Source organism: Callospermophilus lateralis, chromosome 12, assembly GCF_048772815.1.
Source record: "Callospermophilus lateralis isolate mCalLat2 chromosome 12, mCalLat2.hap1, whole genome shotgun sequence".
In the NCBI taxonomy this organism is placed as follows: domain Eukaryota; kingdom Metazoa; phylum Chordata; class Mammalia; order Rodentia; family Sciuridae; genus Callospermophilus; species Callospermophilus lateralis.
This window is the reverse complement of record NC_135316.1, coordinates 76,550,269-76,577,507: the sequence shown is the minus strand read 5'-3', so window position 1 is coordinate 76,577,507 and position 27,239 is coordinate 76,550,269. Positions and strand designations below refer to the sequence as shown.

At 38.9% G+C, this 27,239-nt stretch overlaps 3 protein-coding genes across 6 annotated transcripts in view; 2 read left to right on the top strand and 1 right to left on the bottom strand.

The window, feature by feature from the left end:
• Vps36 (vacuolar protein sorting 36 homolog) overlaps positions 1 to 470 on the bottom strand; it is a 30,078-nt gene extending 29,608 nt beyond the window's left edge. For all 3 annotated transcript variants that reach the window (XM_076872125.1, XM_076872126.1, XM_076872127.1), the window contains exon 1: positions 302 to 470. In XM_076872125.1, coding sequence (XP_076728240.1) covers positions 302 to 397 — 96 coding nt within the window. In that variant the 5' untranslated portion in view covers positions 398 to 470. The remainder of the gene's footprint in view (positions 1 to 301) is intronic.
• Positions 396 to 18,988, top strand: Ckap2 (cytoskeleton associated protein 2). The gene is made up of 11 exons (XM_076872231.1): positions 396 to 618; positions 3,813 to 3,820; positions 9,023 to 9,141; positions 10,659 to 10,737; positions 10,844 to 11,712; positions 12,165 to 12,369; positions 13,827 to 13,997; positions 16,349 to 16,418; positions 17,402 to 17,654; positions 18,135 to 18,201; positions 18,788 to 18,988. Exons 1-11 carry the CDS (start codon positions 396 to 398, stop codon positions 18,986 to 18,988), a joined length of 2,265 nt encoding a protein of 754 aa, XP_076728346.1.
• Positions 18,989 to 23,584: 4,596 nt separating this feature from the next.
• Nek3 (NIMA related kinase 3) overlaps positions 23,585 to 27,239 on the top strand; it is a 29,128-nt gene continuing 25,473 nt past the window's right edge. Inside the window, exon 1 of one of the 2 annotated variants that reach the window (XM_076872371.1) lies at positions 23,585 to 23,706. The gene's annotated coding sequence lies outside the window, so the exon portion shown is untranslated. Of the gene's footprint in view, positions 23,707 to 24,778; positions 24,810 to 27,239 lie in introns of those variants that run through there. The other variant, XM_076872372.1, reaches the window with a different exon arrangement.

Here is a 27,239-nt window from a genome sequence, read left to right as displayed (position 1 = left end):
TCTCCGTCCCTGCCCGCCGCCTGCAGACGGACAGCAGGCGCTCTCGGGGCGCACCGGCTGTGCACCCCGAAGCGTATCGCTGGGGCAGCGGCAAGCGGCCACCATCCGCGCCCGCCGAGAATCGCTCCAAAGTCGCGCGCGGCCAGCGCGGGGGAGGCGCAAAGTCCAGGCCGCGGCGGGCGGGAGGGGACTGGGCGCCGCGCCCCGCACGGGGAGGCCGGGGACACAGCGGGCCGAGAACCGGGTCGGGCCGGGCCCAGCCAGGACGCGCGCCCACCGGGAGGCCCGGCTGCCGCCCTACCTTCTCCTCGCCGTCGTAGATGCGCACCCCGCGCTGCTGGATCACCAGGGTCTCGTTGATCTCCAGGAGGCCGCTGGTCCACACGAAGCGGTCCATGGCCGCCGCCAGGCCGGCCTCCGCCGCTCGCCAGCGCCGGCGCTCCCGAGCCGCGATCCGCGCGCCGGGCAGCCTGCGGCGCCCCCTGGCGGCCGGCGGGGCAGAGGCCGGGAGGGAAAAAGGGAGCGACGAGGGTGCGGCCAGGCCTCGCGCCCTAAGGAGCGGCGCGGCTGCGAGGGGCGCCCGGGGACGTGGAGGCGTGCGGAGAATGCCCCCTGGCGGTCAGTCCGCCGATAGCCTTCCGGAACCCTGTCTGAGTGTCCTAATCCCTGACCCCTGATTACAGCTTGAATTTCCTCTTGGTGCTTTAAGCCTGCATATTTGTGGCAATTTTCTTATCAGTGCCCAGCATTTGCAATGTTCGTTAAGGGCATAAATAATAACCTTTTTTTTCTCAAGTGAATATGGCACGAAATCGTTTTAATATACCCGCAAGCAATATGTTAAGCAAAGCTGTGCTCCTCTTTTTTTCCTCTCATCTTCACTTAGACATTTACAATATTAATACAGACTTCATAAACTTACTAGAGAACATTTAGATAGAGATCCCCATAATTTTCCATGAAAACTTATCCATGAAAAACTTACCCTTGGTGCTGGCTCATTTTATTTATATGTTTTGCATCACAAATGGACCATCTGTATTTTTTTGTCCGTCCACAACTGATATATTTCTCTCTTTGGGATTAATTTCGTAAAGTTATTACATATTTAGAAATTATTTAACCAGAATGCTGTGCAACCAGCAAATTGATCTTTTCCCAAGCCAGCTAGCCATGCTACATTGGTATTATTGCTTTTCATTAACTTTTGATACTTGAAAATTTTATTTTTGTTTTTTTTTAATTTGTCGAGGAGGCTATTCCCAATAACTTTATACATATATATATATATATATATATATATATATATATATATATGGAATTGAACCCAGGGGTGCCTTACCACTAGGCTGTATCCCAGCCCTGTTTATTTTTTTTTATTTTGGGAAAGGGTCTCACTATGCTGAAGCAGTCCTTGAACTTCTCATCCTCTCCTGCCTGCCTCAGGAGTCACTGAGATTATAGGCATGTGTGGGAGGCCGTCACATCATGTGACCAGCCTTTTTCTCTCCTGATTGGTTGAGGCTTTGGAAAGAAAATCACAATTCATGAAAGTTCTGTAGTTTCCATTAAAGAGCATAGGAATATTAATTTAGACCAAATTAACACAAATCAAGAGTACAGACCCAAAAGAGGAGACCAAGAAGGAGTCACCAGTGAGGAAGCAAAACAGGAGGATGTAGTGTTCTGGAAGCCAAGTGAAAAAGGAGGAGAGGTACAGTATGACTGACAGCTCAAGTGCAATGCAGACTGAGAACTGACCACTGCTTTTAACCACATGGAGGTATTGGCGGCCTTAATAACAGTGTGTCCAAAGAAATAGAGGGAGAAAAGGTCTTATTGGATTGGTATTAAAAGAGGAAATGGATTATAGATAAGAAATAGAGACTATCTGAGGAGTTGTGCTGTAAAAGAGAGCAAAGAAATGCTTCGTAGTAGAAAGAAGTGAAGTTGGGAGGGAGTTTGATTTGTTTGCTTGCTTTTAAAGTAAAAGAAATGTTAGGATGCTGTTGAAAATGATCAAGGCCAAAAAATTGATGAGACATGAGAGAAGGGAGTCTTGCTTGTCATTGAGTAAGGGAGAGGATATGCCCCAAAGAGGATCAGATCAGAAATGGTTTATCTGGTGGAGGAAGACAGATAATGGGGTACAAGTGAGGAGAGGTGAGTAGATGCAAAAACTCTCTGGATTCTTTCAGTTAGTCCAAATTCAAATCAATGAGAGCTTTATTTACCTGGCCAGGAACTGTCACCCACCTATAGAGACTGAAGCTCTGTGGGAGAACAGCAACTTACTGGCTTGTATCCTGGGAACATAAAGATGAAAATCACAACTCAGGAACTTTCCTTAGCATCATGCAAGAAAGCCAAACACAGACATTAAAACAATAGAAAGCGGGACCTGCAAGCCCTAAGCAGGACTGGAATTTTCCAGTTAGTAAGCAAGCAAGTAAAGAAGCTAGGAAAAAGGCAATCAGCTTTGCAATTCGGTTAACCACCTTCCCAGGTTCAAGCAGACATCAGTATCCTGAGTTTGAGCAGGGGTCGTCGGGGCGAGAATCTATTTCAAAGTCATGTGGACCTACAAGTACACTCAAACCAAGGATATAGCTCACAGTGACCACCACTGCATCCTGAGTAGGATACAATTTGTGGGATACAAAGTACAGAAAAACAATTTTTATAAGAAAACAGCTTTCATTTCAGTTTCTCAGAAACAGTTCTTGTAATAGTTATTTTATAGAAGGCAGCAAAATGGAATCTTAGGCCTATGACAGTTCTTGGTTTATAATTGTCTTATCTCACTTATCATATCTATAATCTACATTTTTTTTACTAATCTATAACCTATAGCTTACACTCTTACTGATTTTATTTATTAGTTTACACTACAATATTACTCCAAGGAGGAAACAAGACTATGAGACAAAAGGTATGAAAGGTGAAACCAGGGTGGGTTTCTGAAGCCTCACTCAGTACAACACTGAAGGAAAGAGAAAGAGATAGATTTAATTAGATCTGGGTACATCTCTTCTTTGTTCCTGGTTCTTGCTGCTTGGAATCTATAAGTTGTTCTCATCATCCTTGAGGTTGGGAAATTTCCTCAGGTTCAAAATCCCAGTGTGTATCCTTTTTCATTGTTCTACCTGAGAGTTGGTGAGGCTTTTCAGTTGAAGACTCAAGTTGTATTTTGTTTGTTTTTCTCTTTTCACAAAAGTGTTCCTCTATCACTGATTTGATTGTTACTTCTGGTCTATAAGTTCTTTTCTGCTCCTGAGGCTACTGATGATTTGAGCATTAATAAGCCTGTCAGAGTTATCTGTCTCCCATGTACCCTTCCTTCTTCCCTCATCATACTCATTTTTTATTTTTATTTTTTAAAAATGGTACTAGGGATTTAATCCAGGGGCTCTCTTACCCATGAGCTATATCCCCACCCCCAGGTCCCTCCCCAACCCCCATTTTTAAAGACAAGTTCTAACTAAGTTCCTGGGCTGGCTTCAAAGTTGTGATTCCTCTGCCTCAGCTTCCCCAGGCACTTGGATTATAGGCAAGTGCCACTGTTTCCAGTTTCTTGTTTTGTTTTATTTTTAAAACAGTGATCATTTGTTTTCCAATCCTTCTACTGAAATTTAGTGGAAATTTTCTTAATCAAGTGTTCTAATTATGTCTATTTAAGAGTTCTCATTTTATTTTTAGTAAATTTTCTTGTATTTTGTCCCTGAGTTCTGCACTCCTCGGTAGTTCCTTGTTCTATTCTATGCTCAGTAAGCCACTGTATCCTTAAGTGTCCTTATGCCTTTTGCCTTTAGGTGTCAGGGTATGTGAGATTCCCCCAGCAAGTCAATCTTTTAGGGTCTCACATGGAAAGGTTTAATGGGTGTTCCCTCCTCCCCCAGGGGACTGGAAGTAGTTGGGTCAGTAAATTGAGAACCTCTCTTCAGAGTTACATCAAGAGAGGTCTCTTGGTTCTCAGCCTATTCACTGGTTCAACAAATATTTTAAAAACACTTATCAAGCACCTATTTTATGTCTGACATTGTTCTGTGTGTTTCATCTCTTCTCTAATATCACTGGCAAGAGAAACAGCTAGTTTTTCCAAATTAGACACGGCTAGGACTAAGATAAGGGGATTGAGGCATATCCTCCAGGGGCAAATTTTGAGGTTGTGTCAAAAGACAGCTATACCACTCTTTGGTATTTATCCTAAAGAACTAAAATCATCATACTACAGTGATACATGCATACCCATGTTTATAGTAGCACAATTCACAATAGCCAAACTATGGAACCAGCCCAAGTGTCTATCAATGGATGAATGGATAAAGAAATTGTGGTCTATATACACAATGAAGTTTAGCTCAGCTATGAAGAAGAATGAAATTATGTCATTTCCAGGAAAATAGATGGAACTTGAGTGAAATAAATGAAATAAGCCAAACTCAGAAGGTCAGGGGTCATTTGTTTTCTCTCATATGTGGAAGCTAGAGAGGAAAACAGAAAAGAAAGATGTGTATGGGGGTGTCTTATGAAAATCAAAGGGAGGTCAGTAAAGGAGAAGGATGGGGCTGGAGGGGAGAGACAAGGGAGGAATACTGGAGGGTAATACGGGTCAAATTATATTGTTATATTGTGTGTATGTATGAATATATAACAACAAATCCCACCATTAAGTACAACTATAATATACCAATTAAAATATGGAAAAAGAAAACAACTTTAATCATCAAGAGAAATGATATTTTAAGTAATCTCTTTTTTAAAAAAAAATTAATGCAAAAAATCCATGATTTAAAAAATACCCATTTTAAATAAAGGTAGGGTAAAACAGTCCAGGCTTAGATCAAGGAAAGACTCATTCACCTCCCTGTCTCAAAACAAAAGATTAAAAGGCTGGAGATGTGGCTCAATGGTATTGCCTTGGCTCCACTCCTCAGTACCTTAAAAAAAAAAAATTTAATTGCTATAACATGGCATCATTGTTTGTCACAATTTACTATCATTTCCTGATCTTCTGAGCCTTAGACTGTTATTCATTTTTAGTCTACTTTTCCTATTGAAAGTAACATCACATAACCTAAGTGTCTTAATCAAATGTAGAACTGTACCATTTCCTCTGGTCTTTGCAGTGATCAAAATGCCAGGGAGTGGGGATGTGAAAACAAAATATGTTTTCTGTCCCCGAGGGGCTGACATATGACAGCTGCTAAAATAGACAACTGTATAGGAGTTTCCTATTTTCAGGCTAGAACAAGGAGAAATGTCATGTGTCTTAAATATTCCCAAAATGAGAACAGAGTAGGGAAAAGTACCTGCCAGGGTGATCCATCCAAAAAACAAAAGAGGCTGTATCCTCAGGACTTTAGAACCAATATGATTTATTTAGTTTTATGGTATCTTTTTAAGAGCTTTTTTTTTTTTGGCGGGGGGGGGGGGGTACCAGGAATTGAATTCAAGGGTGCTTTACCACTGAGTCACGTCCCCAGTCCTGTTTTAAAAATATTTTTATTTAGAGACCTGAGTTGCTTGGCCCTCGCTAAGTTGCTGAGGCTGGCTTTGAACTTGAAATCCTCCTTCCTCAGCCGCTGGGATTACAGCGTGCGCCACCATGCCTGGCTAAAAGTTTTTAATTTTAATGATGTCTAGTGTACTTTTTTCTTTTAGAGTTCATGGGTTGTTCTGGTTTTTATGTTTGCTATTTTAAAAATCTGCCCAACATGAAGTCACTAAGATTTTCTCCTATATTGTCTTCTGGCCATCTAATAGTTTTTTAGGTCTGTGCTCCATTTTGAGGTTGTTGATTGGTGTTTGTTTTGTACACTTTGAGGTAAGAGTCAAAGTTAATATTTCATACATAGATATTCACTTGCCCCAACATCATTTCTTGGAAAGATTATCCTTTTCTTCCATTGAGTTGTTTTAGAAACTTTGTCAAAATCATTTGACCAAACCAGGTGCAGTACCTGCCCCCCACCCAAATCCTGTGATGCAGGAGGCTGAGGCAGGAGGATGGCAAGTTCCAAGCCAGCTTGGGCAACATAGTGAGACCTTGTCTCAAAATAAGAAAATTAAAAGGGCTGGGATGTAGCTCAATGGTAGAGCACCTCTGGGTTCAATCCCTAGTCAGTTGGCCAGATCAGTCTGATATATTTCTGGAATCAATTGTATTCCTTTGATTTCTTTGTGTTTCTTTATACTTTCTTAATTTCTGTGGCTTTCTAAGTCATAAACCAGCAGTCAGCTCATGTTTTGTTTGGATTTAATAGATCAACTTGGAGAACAAGAACATCTTAATAATATAGGGTCTTCTGATCCATAATCATATTATATTTTCCCATTTATTAGAGTTTCTTTAATTTCTCTCAACAGTATTTTGTACTTTTCCACAAAACATTTTTGCCAGGTTGTTCTACCTTCTGAATCCAATGGTTCTTTTCAATTCCAATCCAGCCAGATCTCTGCAGCACCCAACACTGTGGTCCATTCCCTCTTTCTTTGGCCTCTCTTCCATGGACTTTGTTTCCTCTTCCTGTCCTCATCAACTTCTGCCCTTAGGATTGTCCCACCCTATTCTCTTGAAAGCATCATATCTTTTTTACAGACCACAGGGGAAACAACTGAAGTTGATCATCAAATATTCGAGGTGCCTGTAGTTCATGCTCAGCTGTGTTGGTGAGGATGTGTTCTGGAAGGAAGTCTTCTCTTTGGATCTTTTAATAAAGGTTCTGCCTTCCCTCCAACACTTGTGGGACAATGATATGAACGTTGTGTCTCAAATAAAACATCATTCTTGGAGTGTGAGAGTTTGGAGATTAGGGGGAAATTGCTATGCTGAAAAAATCTGTCAGTTTTGTAGGTTTTCATACTATCTGAGCCAAAAAAAAAAATCTCTGTGATTTTTTAAAAATTATGCCCACTTATGGGGTTGTGGCTCAGTGATAGAGTGCTTGCCTCACATGCATGAGGCACTGGGTTCAATCCTCAGCACCACATAAATAAATAAAATAATGGTATTGTGTCCATCTACAATTAAAAAAAATTTAAATTATGTTCACTTAAAAAAGTGAAGTGAAATGAATATAACATAAAATTCACCAGGTCAATTGCATTAATACACAGTGTTGTAAAACCACTACTTCTAACTAGTTTCAAAACCTGTCAATCACTCCAAAATAAAACCCATTAAGTGGTCTCTCCTTATTCCTCCCACTTCTAGAATCCACCAATCTGTATTATGTTTCTACGGATTTATCTATTCTAGGTATTTCGTATAGATGGAATCATATGTAACCTTTTGTTTCTGGCTTATTTCTCTTAGCATGATGTTTTGGAGTTTCTTGAGTCACTTTTTTTTTTTTTTTTTTTTTGTCTGTGTGTGGTACTAGGGATGCACCCAAGACCTTGAGCATGCTGGGCAAGTACTTTGCCACTGAGATACATCCCCAGTCCTTTTAAAATTTTATTTTGAGATAGAGTCTCACTAAGTTGCCCAGGCTGGCCTCAAACTTGCAATTTCTCCTCTCTCAGTCTCCCAAGTTGCGGGATTACAGGTGTGCACCGCCATGCCCAGCTCTTAAGTCAGTTTTAACTATTCTGTTTTGTTAAACTGTTCTCCATCATTTCATGAGAATTCCTGGTTACCCAGTGAATACCCTGGTTTCCTGATGAAACTTTAGTAAATAATGAATTATAATGTAATAGTGTATGTCCAGGAACAATGTCTTAAGAATGGTGATGGACACTGTTTGGTTGTTCCTTTTCCCTGAGATGGCAAAGTTACATTTAAAAGAGGACATTTCATCAAAAACAAAAACAAAAACAAAAAAACCCTACAGAAAACACCAAACCAAATTCCTTAATAGCAAGATGCTACCATAATAGTTATGAAGAAAAAAATGAGAAAAACTGACCATAGCTCAGAGTTAGCGGAGGAGACCTTCAGACCTGGGCAGTAGGAGGTGAAGCTCTATCCTCCCACCTCTGTCCCCATTTAAAACCAGGCTGAACCAAGAGCGGTGGTGCCAGCTGTAATTCCAGCTACTGGGAAGGCAGAGGCAGGAGGATGGAGAGTTGAAGGTCAGACTTGGCAATTTACTGAGATCCTGTCTCAAAACAAAAATAGACCCTGACTGAAAGAGAGTCCAGTCCAGGAGAAGTGGAGAAATGTTGTAAACCCAGTGCTTAATATCAGTAGGCACAATCCATATACTCCATAAGTCTCCAACTCTTAAATAAATCTCCTGGCTCTGAATTGTTTCTTTCTGTCTTGAGGATTGGCTATTTGGATTTTATAAAGGCGATATTTTTTAGATGAAGACTGAAAGATTATGGTAGCACTCTTAAACGCACACTCAAAATGTCTAACAAATGTTAGTTTATCTGCACAGGAGGATTATATATAACCTTGAGGGTTGAGAGGAGGCTGGCCTCATTTTAATCCATCTCTCCTATCTTCCCTTTGTTTGCATCTGATAACTATTAGAAAGGCATGAAAGTAGATCTCAATTTCAGTGTCCCTTTGCAAGCCGGGCAAATGTGAACACCACGATAACTTCTGAGACTATTATTTCTTTAGCGAAACAAGAGATGCATTTATGAAGTTGAAAATGAAGTAGTATTTGTAAATATGCGCCCTTGCTACAGTAGTTCAGTGATATAATTCCTTCTCAGCTAGCACGCCGGTGTTTATTCAGAAGCGAAAACACTTCCCCCCCCCCCCCCCCCCGTCTCCCTTTCCTGTCCAATCTTGAGTCTTTGTCGACCGCAGTGCTGCTGTATTGGAGGATTTTAGCAGGCCACTCCTCCCCCGCCGCACGTCTAGGAGGAAGCGCGTGGTTTGAGTTTGACATCTACAGACTCAGCCTAACTGAACCCAGTGGACGCTGTACCAGCCCGCGGCAACCCGAACCCAGGCTCCGCCCCTCTCCCCTCATTGGTGCATTCAATTCACGCTCGTACCAATGGGAGGCGGCGGCGGGCCGCTGACAAAGGCCAAAGCTAGCAGCTGCGGGCTCGGGCTCAGTGTAAGGCGGCGGGTGGTGACCTGAGCGATACCGAGGACTCGAGACGGAGTCGCATCCCTGGCCGTGTCCCGGGACCTGCAGCTGCCCCCGAGTCAGAAGACCCAGTCCGCGTACCTCGGTGAGGCCGCGGTGGCGGGAGCTGCGCGAGCCGGCTGGCGGCTGGTTTGCTGAGGGAACGCGGGTGGGCGTGAACCTAGTGGTTGGGGCCTTTGGTCGGATGACTACCTTCCCCCACGACTGCTTGTGTGAGAACCCTGGACGGCGTTTGCGGAGGGGGCCGTGAGAGCGGCGTCCGCTCGATGTGATGGCGCGCGGGCTGAGCGCCTTCTCTTCGTTCGCTACTGGTCGACTTGGCTTTTTAGCAAAAACGGATCTGCTGTGAAGGAAATCGTTTAGCGAGGAGCGTGGGGTTTTGTTGTTGTTGTTGTTTGTTTGTTTTTTGGTCATAACGGGTGTTTTGTCTTCTTGCCTTCAAATAAGGACCTGACTGGCGGCTCAGACCCATACTGGCGTTGGGGGCCCTGGGCCGCGGGGGGCGGGGCTGCAGGGCACGAAGGCCGACTGCGCTTGCGCGAGCACTTACACCTCCAGGCTCTGGAGCCAAATTCCGGAAGGGTGTGTTTGCTCCTGCTCTTAAGTTTTCAATGTCACGTCTTTTTCTCAACTTTTGGAAACCTAGATTTAGATGATCTATGAAATAATAATAATTATTATTATTCGTATTAGAAAACAAAAGAAAAATTCTCACCCAACCCAATTCTGGTAAATTAGGTCTTGGAGAATAATGTCTTATCTGAGCAAATAAATGTGAAAGACAATATAACCCAAATTATTAACTATAAAAAAAATACAAACTTTCGTCTGTTCTAACATATATAAATTTTCACTTTTAAAAATAATCTCTGAACTTGGGATTTTAGAATCAATAGTATGTTTAATCAACAGGGTTTTTCTTTTTTTTTCTCGATTTTACACAAAATCATAATCATCTGCTAAGAGATTTCATGCTCTATTCCAGAAAGACTGGACATCTATAGAAAGGAATTTAAGCTAACAGTCTGTGGAAGATGTAAGATTTTTTAAGAAGATATATTTAAGTGTCTTAGCCATGTTATTTACACTATTAAATCACAGTATAATGAAGTTTTGCTTAGGACAAATCTCAACTCAGTTCTTGCCTCATTTTATTGTTTTATTTTTGGTATTGGAGATTGAAACCAGGGTTGCTCTACTCCTGAGCTACATCCCCCGCCCCTTTTATTTTTTATTTTGAAACTGGGGTCTAAATTGCTTAGGGCCTGGCTAAGTTGCTAATGCTGGCCTGGAACCTGAGGTCCTCCTGCCTCAGCCTTCCGGGTTGCTGGGATTACAGTCATGTCCAAAGTGCCCAATTTCTTGCCTCATTTTACAATTTAAAATGTTGGGGCCAGGGATATAGCTCATTAATAGAGTACATGCTTAGCACGCATAAGGCCCTAGGTTTGATCCCCAGTATATACACACACACACACACACACACACACACACACACACAAATTAAAATTGCAAAGTTGGTTAATTGTTGTTATTCCACAACTCCTCCCCCACACAAGGAAACCCCCAGAACAGGGTTAATTTATTTTTATTTCTTTTAAGTACTGGAGCCCAAAGAATGATGACATCTGAGGACCAAGTCCAAGAAGAGACAAAAATTCTGAAACTGACAACAACAATGGTAAGATGGACATAGCATTTATAACTTGACCCTTTCCCCTCTTTGCTAGGCTCTTTTTGAAAGAAATAATTCTGAAACACTTATTTGTCTTAAATAACTCTTTCAGGCTGATAAAGAAAATATCAAAATACCTATACAGAGCAAAAATAATACAACAATGGTAAAAAATCATATTCTTTTAAAACCTTCTAATGAATTAACCCATTCAACTACGGAAATTGAAACACATGATTTTCAGGATGGCACTCAGACTCTGCAGTTATCAATTAAAGATGATCCCCAAAATCAAAATATGACATTAAGCCAGGCATTTCACCTTAAAAACAATACTAAAAAGAAACCAATGCCTGCAGAAAAACCAAACCAAGCTGCTAACATGCCCAAGAAACCTGTGCTTGGGTCTTATCGTGGCCAAATTGTTCAATCTAAGGTTAATTCATTTAGAAAGCCTCTCCAAGTCAAAAATGAGAGTTCTGCAACAACAAAGCAACTTTCAACTACTGTTTCCAAAGCTACAAAGCCTGAACTTATAAACACCACCAACGTGACAGTGAGAAGTAATAAAGCCTCAAATATAACTGCTACTACTAAATTTGAAAGCACTAAATTTGTGAACACTAAACCTCGGAACACACAAGTTGTGAGACCTCCTATTAGAAGTCACCACAGTAACACCCAGGACACCATGAAACAAGGCATCAACCAAACCTCTGCCAGTGTTAAAATCCGGAAAGGGCCTCAAGAAAAAGAACCCAAAACGATTGTATCTAATGTCAAAACCAGTTCTTCTCAGGACATAAAAAGAAATAGGGTGTTATCAAGAAGCATAGCATCTGAAATTGTAGCCAAGCCTGCTTCATCTTCTAATACCAAACTGATAGAGAAGTCAAAAACCATTGACCAACGAAGACAAACTATAGCAAAAGCAACTGTTGATAGATCAGCTCGGCCCAAAGAAACTGCGGAAGAGAGAAAGTGAGTAGCTATAATTTTCTTAATTTTATTATCTTAGTTTTCAATAGAGTACCATTTGTGGATTTGATTTGTAATTTCCTTGTATTAGAATTTCTTTAATGGATTCTTTCTGTCATATGAGGTAGATTTATGTCATGGAACAATATGACTGAAAAGTTACTATATTTAGGTGTGGTTTTTATGTTGCTTTTTATAATCTAAGTTAAATGCTTAATAATAAATTGGGAAATATTTCATAGCCTCTCTATTTAAAAATGCATTCTTGGGATCTTTGAACATATAATTGATCTTTTTATGTTCAAGATGTCTTTTCTAAAAACTTTTGAATGATGTGTGTGCCACTTGTGTAGAACTACTTCAAGACTTGCAATATTTTTAACCTTTTCCTCCATTCAATGGAGATCTTGAATTAATATCAAAGTAATGTTTCTATATACTGCTTTTGACTGTAGAGCTCGTCTGAGTGAGTGGAAAATTGGCAAAGGAAAAGTATTGAAAAGGCCCCCTAACCCTGTAGTTACCCAGCCCACGTCTGAAGGACAAAATGAAAAACCAGTTGGGTCCTTTTGGACTACCATGGCAGAAGAAGATGAACAAAGATTATTTACTGAAAAAGTAAACAAGACGATTTCTGAATGCCTAAACCTGATTAATAAGGTAGTCTTTACCATATATTTATACAACATTGTATGGTTTACAAATTACTTTCATAAACATTATCTGACTATATTGTCATTCTTTGGAGCAAGTAATATCAGTGATACTGTGTTAAGAGTGTTGTGAGATTGCTAGCCTTTTACTGACTGCATTTTCCATTGAGTTCACATAAGTATATCAAAGGGGTAATAAGTTTTTTATTTGAGTTATAAATACTGTATTCTTTAAAGATGTTAATATTCAGTAAGCTGGGGTGGACATTTATTTTTGCCCGTCTGGTATTTCTGTTAAACATTTTTACAAATTATTTTATTCCAGTCACATATTTTACTAAAGACTAGCAACAAAAATTATAGTAAATATTATTATCAATTCAAGTTAACTAAAATGTTATCTAATAAAATCCCATTAATATAAAACAACATTATCCTGGTCTTGAATTTATAGAATTTTGCTATTTGGACACACATCCTCAGGAACATAATTACCAACTCCAGAATATTTTATTTATTTTATTTTATTTTTTTATACCTTTATTTTATTTATTTTTATGTGGTGCTGAGGATCGAACCAGCTCCTTGCACATGCTAGGCGAGTGCTCTACCCCTGAGCCACAACCCCAGTCCAGAATATTTTATTTCTTATTTACTTTTCTTATTTATTTATTTTTTAGTTATTGATAGGCATTTATTTTTATTTATTTATATGCGGTGCTGAGAATCAAACCCAGGGCCTCACAATGCCAAGCAAGTGTGCTACTGCTGAACTACAGCCCCAGCCTGCACTTATTTACTTTTTAATCTTGCTTTGTATACCCATTAATGTCTAAGATCCATAGCAAGACTCAATACAAGGTCTGACTTCAAACTACTACTCTTTGTTCTACTCTTTATGAGCATCTTTAAACTTTTTGTGGTCCTGAGGACCAAAGAAAGTTTTGAACAGGAAAACTGATTCTTTTCTTATTTTGAGTTTTTTTGTTGTTGTTCATACTATGGAATTTTTTGCCCTGCTATCTGTATACATCTCTTACACAAATCTTTGCAGATTGATTTTAACTTTAATATCAAAACCGACAATTAAGAGGGAAAAATCCCTGCAGACCATTTACAGTTGTGAACATTCAGTGGATGCAAAAATTCAAAATACAGTATTAGCAAATGGAATCCCTCGGTTTATAAGAGGATAAATACAAAACCAAGTAAAGTATTAGTCATTTATGTACTAATATATATCTCAACTATTATCTTTTTTGCTGTCTCATACTCATGGTTTATATTCTTTTTATTTATCATTCAAAATAAGTTTGGAGTTAGGATAATAATAGGGAATATTTTTGATGAATTTCCTATCAACCTTTTGTGTCTTTACCATTGATCTTGATTATAGTTAAGATTATTGTTTCTTTGTAGTTTGCAGGTTAAAAAAATATCACAAACACTTTCTTGCTATTTTAGGGGTACCCAAAAGAAGAAATATTGGTTACACTAAATGACCTAATTAAAAATATTCCAGATGCCAAAAAACTTGTAAAATATTGGATATGTCTTGTACGTATTGAACCAATCACAAGTCCTATTGAAAATATTATCTCAATCTATGAGGAAGCCATTCTGGCAGGGGCTCAGGTAAGATTAAAATTTACTATTTTTTTTATTATTACAATGTAAATGATTCAGAATTATTTTAGAATGCATCACAACATAACTTGGTAAAATTATAGTAGTAAGTATTTTAACGGCCACAGCAGGTATAGGAGTATACTCACTAGTGTAGCATGGAGGCCTGGGATTCAATCCCTCACGCAAAAAATAAATTAATTAACTTTTTAAAAAACTGATGGCTTTGTGAGAACTCCCTCATTTTAGGAGTTTATCTAGAGTACTCATATTATGCACTATATAAATTGGTTCTGCCCACAAAAAGTAAAAAGCAACTCGTAGAGAAAAACAAACTAGTATTTTTAACTTTATTGCCATTTGTAGTGGATTGATACTGTGCTTCCCATCTCTCTTCTACTCTATTGATGCACAAAGCTTTCTGTATAAAATAAATCACTTCTTCAGGGTTTTTGTTTGTTTGGGCCTTGTTTTTGTTTTTATACATAAGTATTCCTAAAACATATTTCCTTTTGATCTCTCAGAACTATCTTCTTGGAAATTGTTAGACATTTTTTAGAAAGTACTCTCTTAGCCTTTCTTAAGAAAGCTCAAATCCCAGCTCCTTGGGAGGCTGAGGCAGGAAGATCATGAGTTCAAAGCCAGCCTTAGCAATTTAGTGAGATCCTAAACATCTCAGCAAGACCCTGTCTCTAATAAAACACATCTGGGTATGGTAGCACATACTTGTAATCCCAGCAGCTCAGGAGGCTGAGGCAGGAGGATCGCAAGTTCAAGGCCAGCCTCAGCACCTTAGTGAAAGCCTGTCTAACAATAAAAAATAAAAAAAGGCCTGGGGTGTGGCTCAGTGGTAGAGTGCTCCTGGGTTCAATCCCGTGTACCAAACAAAATAAAACTCTATATTCACTTAAGTCTCAGCAAAGTCAAAGCCAACAAATGATATTTGACCTTTCAACTGGATCAAAAATCAAACAGGCATGGTGGCATATATCTGTAATCACAGCTACTGAGGACTGAGGCAGGAAGATTTCGAAACTATCCTCAGTCTGAGCAATTTAGTGAGACCCTCTCTGAAAATAAAAAATAAAAAGGGCTTGGGATATAATTGGTGGTAAGGCACTTGCCTAGCATTCTTGAGGCCCTGGGTTCCATGCCCAGTACAATAAATATCAAATCAAATCAGATATTATTTTTTTTAAATGCTTTGCATTATATATAATTTTCACAATCACTTTTTTTTTTAACATATTTTAGTTGTCAATGGATCTTTATTTTATTTATTTATATGTGGTGCCTCATACATGCTAGGCAAAGTGCTCTACCACTAAGCCACAACCCCAGGCAGATATTCTCTTAATGGCTTATATATATAAACATTTTTTTGAATTCATAATTATATTTGATAGAATTCTAGTTTGAAGGGAGTCCTTACTATTTTGGATATTGGACTGAAGGGACATTACTTAAAGCAGCTTCTAGCAGCATAATAAGTATGCAAAACTGGAGCTAAGGCTACATATAGAAAATAATAATACAGAAAAAAAAGTGACACCAGAGCTGAAATTGGAAAACAAGAATCAAAATTCCCAAGAAAATTGAAAGTAAAAGTAAAGCAGAAGTCCTGTGTAAATAATTCTAGGACTAAGTTCTAGAACTAAGACTATGCACCAGAGTTTCCTTTTTATATAATATCTTGATTATGTTGTTTTGGCATAGTAGCACAAAATTACATAGGAAGTGCATGTAATATCTAGCAAATAAGAGACACATAATACATTTTGAATGAATGAAATATGTTGGGCTGATTAACATCAGAGATGCATTTAATAGTCTGAATAAACTTAAATGAATGTAAGAGAAAAGGAGCTTTTAATCAGCTCTTGAATAGATATTACTAATACTAACATCATATTTATTAATTCTGTTCATATGAAGCAGGTACCAATAATTATTAAGGGCTTAAGAAAAAATTGGGGGTAGACTTTCAACTGATAAATTTCTATCCTTCATTTTTTTTTTTTTTTTTAAAGAGAGAGAGAATTTTTTAATATTTATTTTTTTAGTTTTCGGCGGACACAACATCTTTGTTTGTATGTGGTGCTGAGGATCCAACCCAGGCCGCATGCATGCCAGGCGAGCGCGCTACCGCTTGAGCCACATCCCCAGCCCTATTCTTCATTTTTTTATTCTGTAAGTTGGAATAGACAGTCATTTTTCAATCTTAAAATAGGAGTTCTGAGAACTGCTTTAGAACTGCTACCTTCTTTTAAAATATCAAATTTTAATTGCTGGTTTTAATATTTCAACTTGAAAATATAAAACTTACATGGATCTCTTTTTTTGTATTAAAAAAAATCAAGCCTATTGAAGAGATGCGACATGTCCTTGTGGATATTCTAACAATGAAGAGTCAAGAAAAAGTTAATTTGGGTGAGTTTTAGTTTCTTTTATTTCCTTCAAGTGAATTGTGAGTTTATTAAATTTCTTTGCTGAGTTAGTTTTTTTTTTTCTTTTATCCTATTTTTTATGTTGGTACTGGGGATCAAACCCAGGACCTTGTGCATGCTAGACAAGTGCTCTACTACTGAGCTACATCTCAGCCCTTTTTTTTTTTTTTCTTTTTTAACTTTTAAAATATGAAGTTCTTTTTTTATACTTTTATTAACCTGTCTCTGAGATAATGAGTTTTTAATTAGGAGATTAATTCAAAAATCCAAATTTGACATTGAATGTCTATAAAAGTTACTTCCTTGAACTTGTCAAGTACTCATTTTCCATGACCCAGCCTAAATACCACCTGTGAAACATAAACAAAATTTGTTTCTTTTTATGGATTCCACTAACCCTTTGTTCCTACCTAATTTGTAGCATTTATCTCATTTTACAGTTAGTTGTTTTCAACTCTGTGTGTGCTATCTCTCTGGTTTTGTTTTTGTTTTGGGATGATGTGGGTCACTGAACTCCATTCCCAGCCCAACTGCATCTCTCAGGGAATGTAAACTTCTTAAAGAACAGGGATGATTTCATTCTTATGAATAAATATAAGAATATAATAAATATAAAAAATATTTCCTATTTTCCCTGCAAATAGGAAATAGTAAATGTGTGTTAACTGGCAGCAATATTTACTTAGGAAATGTAATGGGTAGGAAATGACAGTTAAATTCTTTTATTTTGAAATTTTGGCCAACTAGGAATAACTTAAATAACTTCTTTTCTCGGGGGGTTGGTAGGGAAGCACTAGGGGTAGCATGCAGGACTCACTAATTTGCTGAGGCTGGCCTTTAATTGTGATCCTCCTGTCTTAGCCTCTTGAGTTGCTGGAATTACAGGATGTACCACAGCAACTTTAAAGTCTTACTGTTGTTTTAAAATTTGGTCAAAAGCTTAAATCTCTAAATTATTTCTTGTAGGAGAAAATATTGAGGCTTTTGCATCCAAAGAACAAGTTCAAGAAGTCAACACTGAAGATACGGGTGTTAATTTAGAGCTAGAAAAACCAGAAATGGAGAATAAACATCATAGAAATGTGGTATTTAAAGATTATGAAAAAGAACAAGATGACAAAATGAAAGCTCTGACCAATGATGTTAAAACCCCTGATACAGAAAGTATAGCAAGTTGCTTAATTAAATATAATGTATCTACTACACCATACTTGCAAAGGTAAGCTTTTAAAATATTATGTGGCCAGGCATGGAGGTACATGCCTGTAACCCCAGCAGCTTGGGAGGCTGAGGCAGGAGGATCACGAGTTCAAAGCCAGCCTCAGCAAAAGTGAGATGCGAAGCAACTCAGACCCTGTCTCTAAATAAAATACAAAATAGGGGTGGGGATGTGGCTCAGTGGTCAAGTGCCCCAAGTTCAATCCCTGATACCCCCCAAAAATAAAAAATAAAATATAATGTGCTGTGATTTGTTTTGATGCTTAGGGATAATAAGTATGATTTTTCTCCTGCGCTGGTTCTATGAATCAAACCCAGGCCTTGCACATGCTAAGCAAATTATTATAAGAAATAATTTAGAGATTTAAGCTTTTGACCAAATTTTAAAACAACAGTAAGACTTTAAAGTTGCTGTGGTACATGCCTGTAATCCCAGCAACTCAAGAGGCTGAGTTAGGGAATAATTTTGTGTTTTCTTCAGTATAAAAAAGAAGATGCAATTTGATGAATCAAGTTCTACATTTAAGGAGCTGAAGTTTCTACCACCAGTGAGATGTTCTCGACGTCTTCAAGAGAAGACTTCTAAATTACTTCTAATTAAGTTCTCTACCACTGAGCTATATCCTCAGCCCTAAATATAGTATTTTTAAATTTTTCCAATAACTTCAGATTAGAACTGCCATTTGTTAATATGAAAAAATTTTCAAACTCATTGAATGTCATTGGGACATTTTACCTTTTTAATATTGTATTGGCTTTGCTTTTCCCTAAACATTACTATTTTGAAAAAAAAAACAACTGCTGTATTATTTTTAGTTTACTCTTAAGTATTATTAATAATACTAGGTTTTAAAACTGAGGAATTAGCCAATTCTATAGATACTCGAGTATCTACTGCAAACAGTTATAACAGTAAATAGAGAAAAGGATAAGTTCCTCACTTTAAGAAGCTTGTAATAACTTTTTCTATAAGACAAGCAGTCACATGGTTGCAGCATATGATATTATTATGATGAATAGCATAGAAGTACAAAATAAAAACATTAACTTTTTTTTAAATTTGGGGAATAATTTTGTGTTTTCTTCAGTATAAAAAAGAAGATGCAATTTGATGAGTCAAGTTCTGCATTTAAGGAGCTGAAGTTTCTAACACCAGTGAGACGTTCTCGACGTCTTCAAGAGAAGACTTCTAAATTACCAGATATGTTAAAAGACCATTATCCTTGTGTGTCTTCACTGGAACAGTTATCAGAGCTAGGAGGCAAAACTGATGCTTTTGTATGCCGCCCTAATACAGCACTATGCTCTCTGTACTTTGATACAGAAGAGAAATAAGGCTCCAATGAGGAATGAGGGTTTTTTATTATTCCTTGGTTTCCTTTGTTTTGTGTGGCTTTCTATTTCCCTTAGGTCTATAGTTGGCTAAGTATCCTAAGTATTCATGGCAATGAACTTCTCTTATGGGAGTTGTCCTTCTGTGCTTCCTGCCTTGTCAATCACAACAGACTGAGTTTTTCTTTAACATAGGTAAATTTAGTCAGTTTATTGTGTTCCTTAAATATAAATAGGGTTTGTCATAATGGTAGCTTGTTCACTTTGCTAAATATAAGTACAGTAATGATGCATTATCAGGAAATTAGGTGTTCTAGATAAAAGTATATTTTTAATGTTGACATGTTTTAAAACTTTATGATGGTACGTACCTCCCTGCCTTTAAACAGAATACTGACAATATTTTTGCCTTTATTTAATTAGTATGAAAGTAAAATATTGGGACTGGGAATAGAGCTCAATGGTATAGTGTGTGCTTAGAATGCCTGAAGCCCCTGAGTTCAATTCATAGCACCAAAAAAAAAAAAAGTCCCGATCTTTTATAGCTGGATTATGTTTAAATTTTAACCTCCATAGCTTCATTTGAGAGTTTATAAATTATATTAGAATGGAGTTCAGGAAGGAATGCATATTTAAGAAGTGTCATTCCAATGTAGGTAGCATTTCTGAAATAATACTTACACTTGCTTTCTTAAATCATGTCCCCTGAGACATGCTAGTTACATACCGTGAACAGTTTTCTTTTCCCCATATATATATACCACCAATAAACTTGTTTTCTAAGGCCTTGAACTAATATTTAAGTGTCATATATTCTATATCACTTTATAGTTTCAAATAAGTGAACTATCAAAAAACAGTTGAACTACATATGTAATATGAATGTGAAGATCACATACTTGGTCTAATGTTCATGCCGTTTATGTAATATCTTTGTTTTATGTATTGTCTTATGTTCTAGAGAGTAGGATTTTCATTCTTGTGTGTATCTAATATGTATACAATAAAAGTACCTGTATAATAATGTTGTTCTTTTTTTTTTTTTGTACTGAGGATTGAACCCAGGACCTAAACTACTCTCAGCCCCAATCCCTATGAAATTTATTTCAACAAGTATTTTATGAGGGATGGGGGTATGCCTCAGTGGAAGAGCCCATAACTTGGTATAACTAAGGACTTAAGTTCCCCAGCACTATGAAAAAAAAATATTTTTTTTTTATGATATGTCATTTAACCATAGTGAATTAATTTAAACTTTGCCTTTGAAATACATTGTAAGTTTTTTCGTGTATGTGGGGAGCTAAGAATTGAAGTGCCTCACTCAAGCTAAGTACTGTATACTGTACAGGACCACTGTATGACTCAGCTACATTCCCAGCCCCCAACTTCATTTTTTGAAGTTCAGAGTATACAGCTAGATGATGGCTTTCAACCACTGGTAGTTTGTACCACTCTAACCTTTTCCCTGGACATTTTCAGTCTGGAGACCTTTGTAGTTGCCAAGACTGGGGGTAGTGGGTACTGTTGGCTTCTAAGAATTAAAGACACATAAACACATACACACCTGCCCCAATAAAGAATTATCCAGGGGTCTGGGGCTGTGGCTAAGTGGTAGCACGTTTGCCTGGCATGTGTAAGACACTGGGTTCGATTCTCAGTACCACATATAAAATAAATGAAATGAATGTCTATCAACAAATAAAAAAAAAGAATTATCCAGTCCCAAATGTTGACATGCTGAGATGGAGAAACCTTGAACTTGATTATTATTTATGCTCTTTCCTTGTTAATGCTACCTAATAACTTCTCAGACATTTCCTTACTCTGGGTCTACTGAACTTTGCCCCTACTTCAGCAACTGATACATTTGCCACAACATGAACTTTGATAATGCCAAGAACTATTGTTTTCAGAAGTCTTAACACTCTGTGTCTCTTCCTCTTCACTACTCTCCCACTAGTTTTTTTCTCTCTTGCTCTGTTATACTTTTTTTTTTTTTTTTAATATTTATTTATTGGCGGACACAACATCTTTGTTTGTATGTGGTGCTGAGGATCGAACCCGGGCCGCACGCATGCCAGGCGAGTGGGCTACCGCTTGAGCCACATCCCCAGCCCCGCTCTGTTATACTTTAGACCTCTAGTTTTTCAAGTGTTCCCTTTTACCCATTGTGACCATTCAGACTAGTACTAGAAACAAATGCATTGCAAGCCATGTATGTACTTCTAAATACTGTAGTAGCTACGGTTCAAAAAATTAAAGGTCATTGGTACAATTAATAAATGACTTGTAATTTACATTTAATTGCACATTTCTAGTCAAACTAGGCACCTTTTAAAGTGCTCAATAACTACACATGTAAAGTCACTTTGGATGGTGCTGATCTAGACTCCATTTTCTTCACAGGAACATTCAGTATAGATACCACTTCAACCATCCTTATATCATTCTTAACTCTCTCAGCATACTTTGATTTTGCTTATCTGCAGAACCTCAATTTTGGATTTACCCAAACTCATCACTGCTAGAAATGAGGATACAACTATGGATTGATTTTACCTCTGAGACACTCGTTAGATTTGGTCCACATGTGCTTCCTCTCATGCTTTCTTTTTTGTTGTGTTTTGTGATACTGGGGATCAAAACTAAGGCCTCACATAAGCTAGGCAAGTGCTCTACCATAAAGCCACAGTCCTAGCTCCCATCTTCTTATTTTTAAATCAGCCGTCAAGAGAAATTGAGGCACAAATTGATTAAGGAACAGTTTATCTGGGCTGATCAGAGTTGCAATTTGGGAAATCGGATTCAAGCAGATTGAATGTGTATTCCAGGTCTTTCAGATTTCAAACAAGTTTTAAAGGCAAATATCACACATGGCATGATAGATTACATCAGTTGTTTGTCAAGAATTTGGATTGGTCAGCATACTACAGTGACAGAGCCACATCAATGTTTATAGCTCACAATAGCTAAACTATGGAACCAATCTAGATGCCCTTCAACAGATGAGTGGATAAAGAAAATGTGGTACATATATACACAATGGATATTACTCGGCCTTAAAGAAGAATGAAATTATGGTTTTTATTTGCAGGTAAATGGATGGAACTAGAGAATATCATGCGAAGTGAAATAAGCCAATCCCCCCAAAAAACAAAAGCCGAATATTCTGATAAGCAGATGCTGATCCACAGTGGGGGGGGGGCGGGGGGGGGGAATGAAGGAACTTTGGTTTGTGTAGAAGGGAGTGAGAGGAGAGGTGGGGCTGTGGGGATGAGAAAGATGGTAGAATGAGACAGTCATTATTAGCCAATATACATGTATGATCCTGCAACATTCTCACCCCCAGAGAAATCAAACAAAAAAGACCACACACACACAGGAATGAGGAGGTACACTCCATTTGTGTATAATATGTCAAAATGCATTCTACTGTAAAATAAAGAATTTGGAGCAGGCAGGGTAGCAAACTGTGTTGTAAGAAACCTGGGGAAAAGATGTATACACACACAGGATCAAAAGTTCTCTGAGAGAAATGTGACTGAAAGCTCATCACTCATGTCCTCTCTGGCCTAATATTTTTGAGGTACTTAATTTGCTTTGTCATGATTTTCATTTCTTCCACAAACCTTAGTTCCAGCTGCAATCTTAATTCCCCTTTGCTATATAATGGAATAAATACAAAGATTTCAGAGAGTAGTATGTGAACATCCTGATGGGTGGCAGCCGGGGACATTATTCTGCCTTCCACATTTGCTCAAGATCACACAACTAGTAAATGCCAGAAATGAGTGCTGTCATTGTTAAGACATGATTCCTAAATCCCAAATAAGACTCCAAGACTGCAGAAAGCAGACAGTTCTGCCACCATGACACAAAGCATTCGTGGGGGAGCCTGCTTAAAAGCCAAAAAGACCCTGAAGGAATAGGGGGCTAGGAAGCTAATATAGTCATAGAATATTTTCAAAAGGTAGAAAAAAACAGCTTAACTTTTCTCAGATTTTTAAAAAAAATTTATTAGTTACACAGGACAGTATAATGATCTTGACAATTCATACATTTGAATCAAATGGGGTATAATTTCTCATTTTTCTGATTGTTCAAGTTGCAGAATCACATTGGTCATACAGTCACATATATACATACAGCATATATTTACATATTTCATATTTACATATTTCAGTACATGCTCAAGAAGCAGACTAAGGTCTGTTCTATAAATTGCAGAAGCTCTGAATTGGGTGCATGAGGGTGAGGATGTTTTCAGGTAGAGGAACCAATTCCATGCAGGGCGAGGCATTGGAGAAAAATGGGGTCCGTCTGACCTAACCTTCAAATCAGCCCATAACAATATGGACTGTCCACATAAACTGGAGACAGAACTCATGTCATTGGGGGAACATTTTTCCTTTGTTAGTATCATTCTAGAGCAATGTGGAACAACAGCTTTAAAATGTGCTCTTCATAGGTCTAAGCTACTCTGAAAATTGCGCCTCCCGCCACAACCAGGCGGTTTTCTTTGGCCAACAACCTAAGAGACGCCCTGCCCCGCCCGCCCCGCCCTCCCGGCGGAAGCTCGCCAGTTGCCTGGGCGGAGGAACCGACTCGGGTCGCCTGGGAGGCGAGTGAGGAAGGGGTCCAGGCCTTGGTGGGACTGCCTCGGGCAAAAAGAGCGCCGGGGGACAGCGGGCCCAGGGGCTACGGAGCAGGACCGCGCGCAGGTGGGTGAGGTCGAATGGCGCCCGGACGCTCCGGCTCCTGGGTCCAGCCGCTCTCCACTTGCGCCTGCCCTCAAACCTGCAGCCGCGCTCCCCTGGCCCGCGCAGGTGCGGCGCAGGTGGAGAGAGTAGGTGCCAGGTCCTGGACCTGGGCGCGGGCTGGGTGTCCAGCTGGGCCAAGCAGGTTTTTAAGCAGAAAGGTTTTGGTAGTGGGTGAACCCGGTGGCTAGCCTTCTAGGTAAGGTGGCTCGCACACCTGCAGAACTTAGCCTTCTTACCCGAGATTCCACTTCTGGGCATTTGCAAGTCACTTTTTAATAGCTGTTTGAAAAATGAACCTATTGTTGTAGCCTTGAGAAGGAACCCATTTACTTTTGCCACATTCAGAATATATTCGGGCCTGTCTTATGGGTGTTAATACTGTTAGGGGAAGATGTGACTGTCATCTAAGAAAAGTCTGGCTGTACTTGTTTATCATGACTCTACATTGCATAGAATTAAATCCCTAGAAACAAAAACAGACACACGGGAAAACTTGGCTTCATTGTTAAATACCAGAAACCACTTAGAATAGTGGTAAAGCATTTGTTCCTTTTTTGTGCCTAAATACACTAAAAAACCTCTTCTTGTTAAAAATTGTTTTTTAAGGCAATGCATCTAATTTGATTATATGGAGAAGTTATTTCAGGGGTTTCCTGTATGGTAAAACAGGAATACAAACTGAAAGGTTTACATGTCAGTATGTTACAGGTTTTGATTTGTGGTTTTTGTTTTACATTTTCATGCTCTTTGTTCCTTAGAATTTTTTTTGTTGTGCTATTTTTCTTTCTTCCTCTTTTTTATTTGTTTATTTTTATTTTTGCTACTGGAGATTGAGCCCAGGGGTGCTGTACAACTGAACTAACTTCTCATCCCTTTTTATTTTTTATTTTCAGACAGGATCTTGCTAAGTTGCCAAGGCTAGCCTTGAACTCATAATCCTCGTACCTCAGTCCCCCAAGTGTCTAGAATTATAGGCATGGGTCACCTTGTGTGTTACCAATCAGCTGTGGTGTGATTTAGAAAATATTAACAAGTCAGCAAGTTTGGTTTTTGAAAAGAATCAAGTAAGTTTATTCCAGTGTCTTCTACTATAGTGGGTGGGGGGGAGCACATCATCTTCTTAAGTGTATTCCCTCCCTAAGGTAACCAGCTCACTACCCCATCCATGTTGCTTGGGTCCAAACCCAGGTCTTCTAACATGCTAGACAAATGCTCTACATCCTAGATAAAGCTACATCCATGGCCCTCCCCAATAATAATAATAATAATAATTGCCATTTAGTCAGGACTGTCTATAAACCAGCAAAGTGTATTAGAAATCCAAGCTGCTTCTAGAAGGAAACATTAAAGTCAGACTCCAACTGTATGTTTAACATCTCTTTTGAGTCCCAGGCACCTTCCAGCTAAACATACCAAATGGAACACATGTCTTTCTTCTCCCCCATGTTTTGCCACACTCCTGCCACATTCTCACCCCCAGAGAAATCAAACAAACAAAAGACCACACACACACAACCTTAGTGCCTTAACTTTCTCTGGGAATGGTAGCACCATTCATCCAGTTTATACCAGAAATCTGGGAGCCAACCTTGCTTCTGTCACCATGGGGCTCTTAGGAGTTTTCTGCTTCCCTGTCCAAAACTTCACTGCAGAAAAAAATTTAAGGACAAGTCAGATTGTAGAATGAGAAGGGAGAACTTTTATGAGGAAGCAAAGAGCACACACTCAAGGAAGAGGTGCAGGTAGATCTCAAGTCCTGTCTTTAGTTTGGGGTTCTAATACTTACAGAGTAACTAAAGGGCTGAGCTGGAGGTAGAATCCACTGGGTAACAGAATTCCCCACCGTTTTCTTCATGCTTGCGCAGTGCCCTTGCATGTTTTAATTCTGCTACTTAGTTCCACCAGAAACCTTGTGGTTAACCAGTCAACGGGCTGCAAGCAGGATGCCAACTAGGCTTCTTTCAGGTTGTTTGTTTTGCATTCCAACAGTTCATGGGTGTTTCCCTTTTGAGCCCCAGTGGTTTTTGTGCCCCGAAATTCTTATCTCACTGTCTCCCTATTTGTCCCCCATAATCCTTTACCAAAGAGTGCATCAATTACTCTTTTTCTTCTATCATTCCCTTTGCCACCACCCTGCTGCCTTTCATTATCATTTCCCTGCCTTTTGCTGAGAGCCACAGAGTCAGGATGACAATGACACATGGCATTTGTGCCAGAAGGGAGTGGTTGAGAGGTGAGCCTTTGAGATGATGATGGTTATGTTAAGCCGTGTATTCAATTGTATATTAGACCCCTGCTGTCCACCTTGGCTTGCTGCTTTGGAGTTCTCGGGGATTCCTGGAGATACAGGAGATTTCCCGTGTGTGGTGTTCCTGGAAGGGCCATGTGGGTGGCGTTGTGGGAGTTGGATAATAAAGGAGTTCCTATTTTGAAGCCACAAGTGCCTCCTGGGGGCTTGGTTATTTTGTGCCCAGCCAGACTTCGGCAGCCTTTTCTATTGTAGCACTTTTTAACTGGTCTGCATCTCTGATCTGGACCTCCAGTGCCTCCACCCTCTGGTCCAGTCACTAAGCAGCTTTAAAGTGATTTTTCTAATATGCAGATATGATGGTTATATTGTTCTCTTGGTTCAGGCTCTTCAGAGACAGCTCATTAATGACCCTGAGGATAAAGTCCAATAACCTGAATTATGGCTTACAGTGGTCTTCCAATAAATCCCTGTCTACCTTGTCAGTCTAACTCTCCTTTCAACTCCTTGAACTGAACACAATCTCTTTTACCCTTAAATATTCCATTCCCTCTGCCTTGATCACTCTTTCTCTCCTCTTTGCTTAGGCCACTCCAATCATCTTTCAGGCTTCTGCTTAAATAAACTTAGGATTCCTAACTCCCTGGATATTTCTACTGCAGGCCAGCTAGCTCTTTCTGTAAGATTCACCCCTCTGTATTTGTTGAAGTTTGTGATCACCTTTGTATAGGATATGTATGATGGCAGAGACCAAGAGATATTTGCTGAGGACTAATGGAGGATTGTAACTCTTCACTCAGAGAATATCTGTTGAATGAATAGTGTAGGGTAGGAAAAAACTTTTTTTTTTCTCTTTCTTCTTAGAGGTCCTGAATATTAAACTGACAAAAGATCAAGAAGGAAAAAGGTTTGGTACATATGCATAAATGTAAAATGTTAGACCTAGGACCTCATTTACCATTAACAAAGATCTATAAATTACGGAGAAGTAACCAGACAAAGGAAGAGGGGATCTTGGGGTTCTAGGGGAAATTGTCCTAGGAGTGTAAATTTATGGGGAAGCTAAAGGAAGATAAGGTTTATTTAGTAAGGTATGTTATGCAGAATCAAATTGGCAATTTCTCAGGAAGCTGAGGCAGGAAGATCACAAGTTAGAATCCAGCCCGGGCAATTTAGCAAGACTATCAGCAACTTAGTGAGACCCTATCTTAAAATAAAAAAGGACTGGGAATGTAGCTTAGTGGTA

Bases quoted from the DNA above. Each gene is read 5' to 3' on its own strand.
- Ckap2 (XM_076872231.1), top strand. From the start codon at position 396: ATGGCCGCCGCCAGGCCGGCCTCCGCCGCTCGCCAGCGCCGGCGCTCC. The intron at 12,370-13,826 runs GTAGTCTTTACC...TTGCTATTTTAG, and splicing joins GCCTAAACCTGATTAATAAG to GGGTACCCAAAAGAAGAAAT. The intron at 16,419-17,401 runs GTGAGTTTTAGT...TATTTCTTGTAG, and splicing joins TCAAGAAAAAGTTAATTTGG to GAGAAAATATTGAGGCTTTT.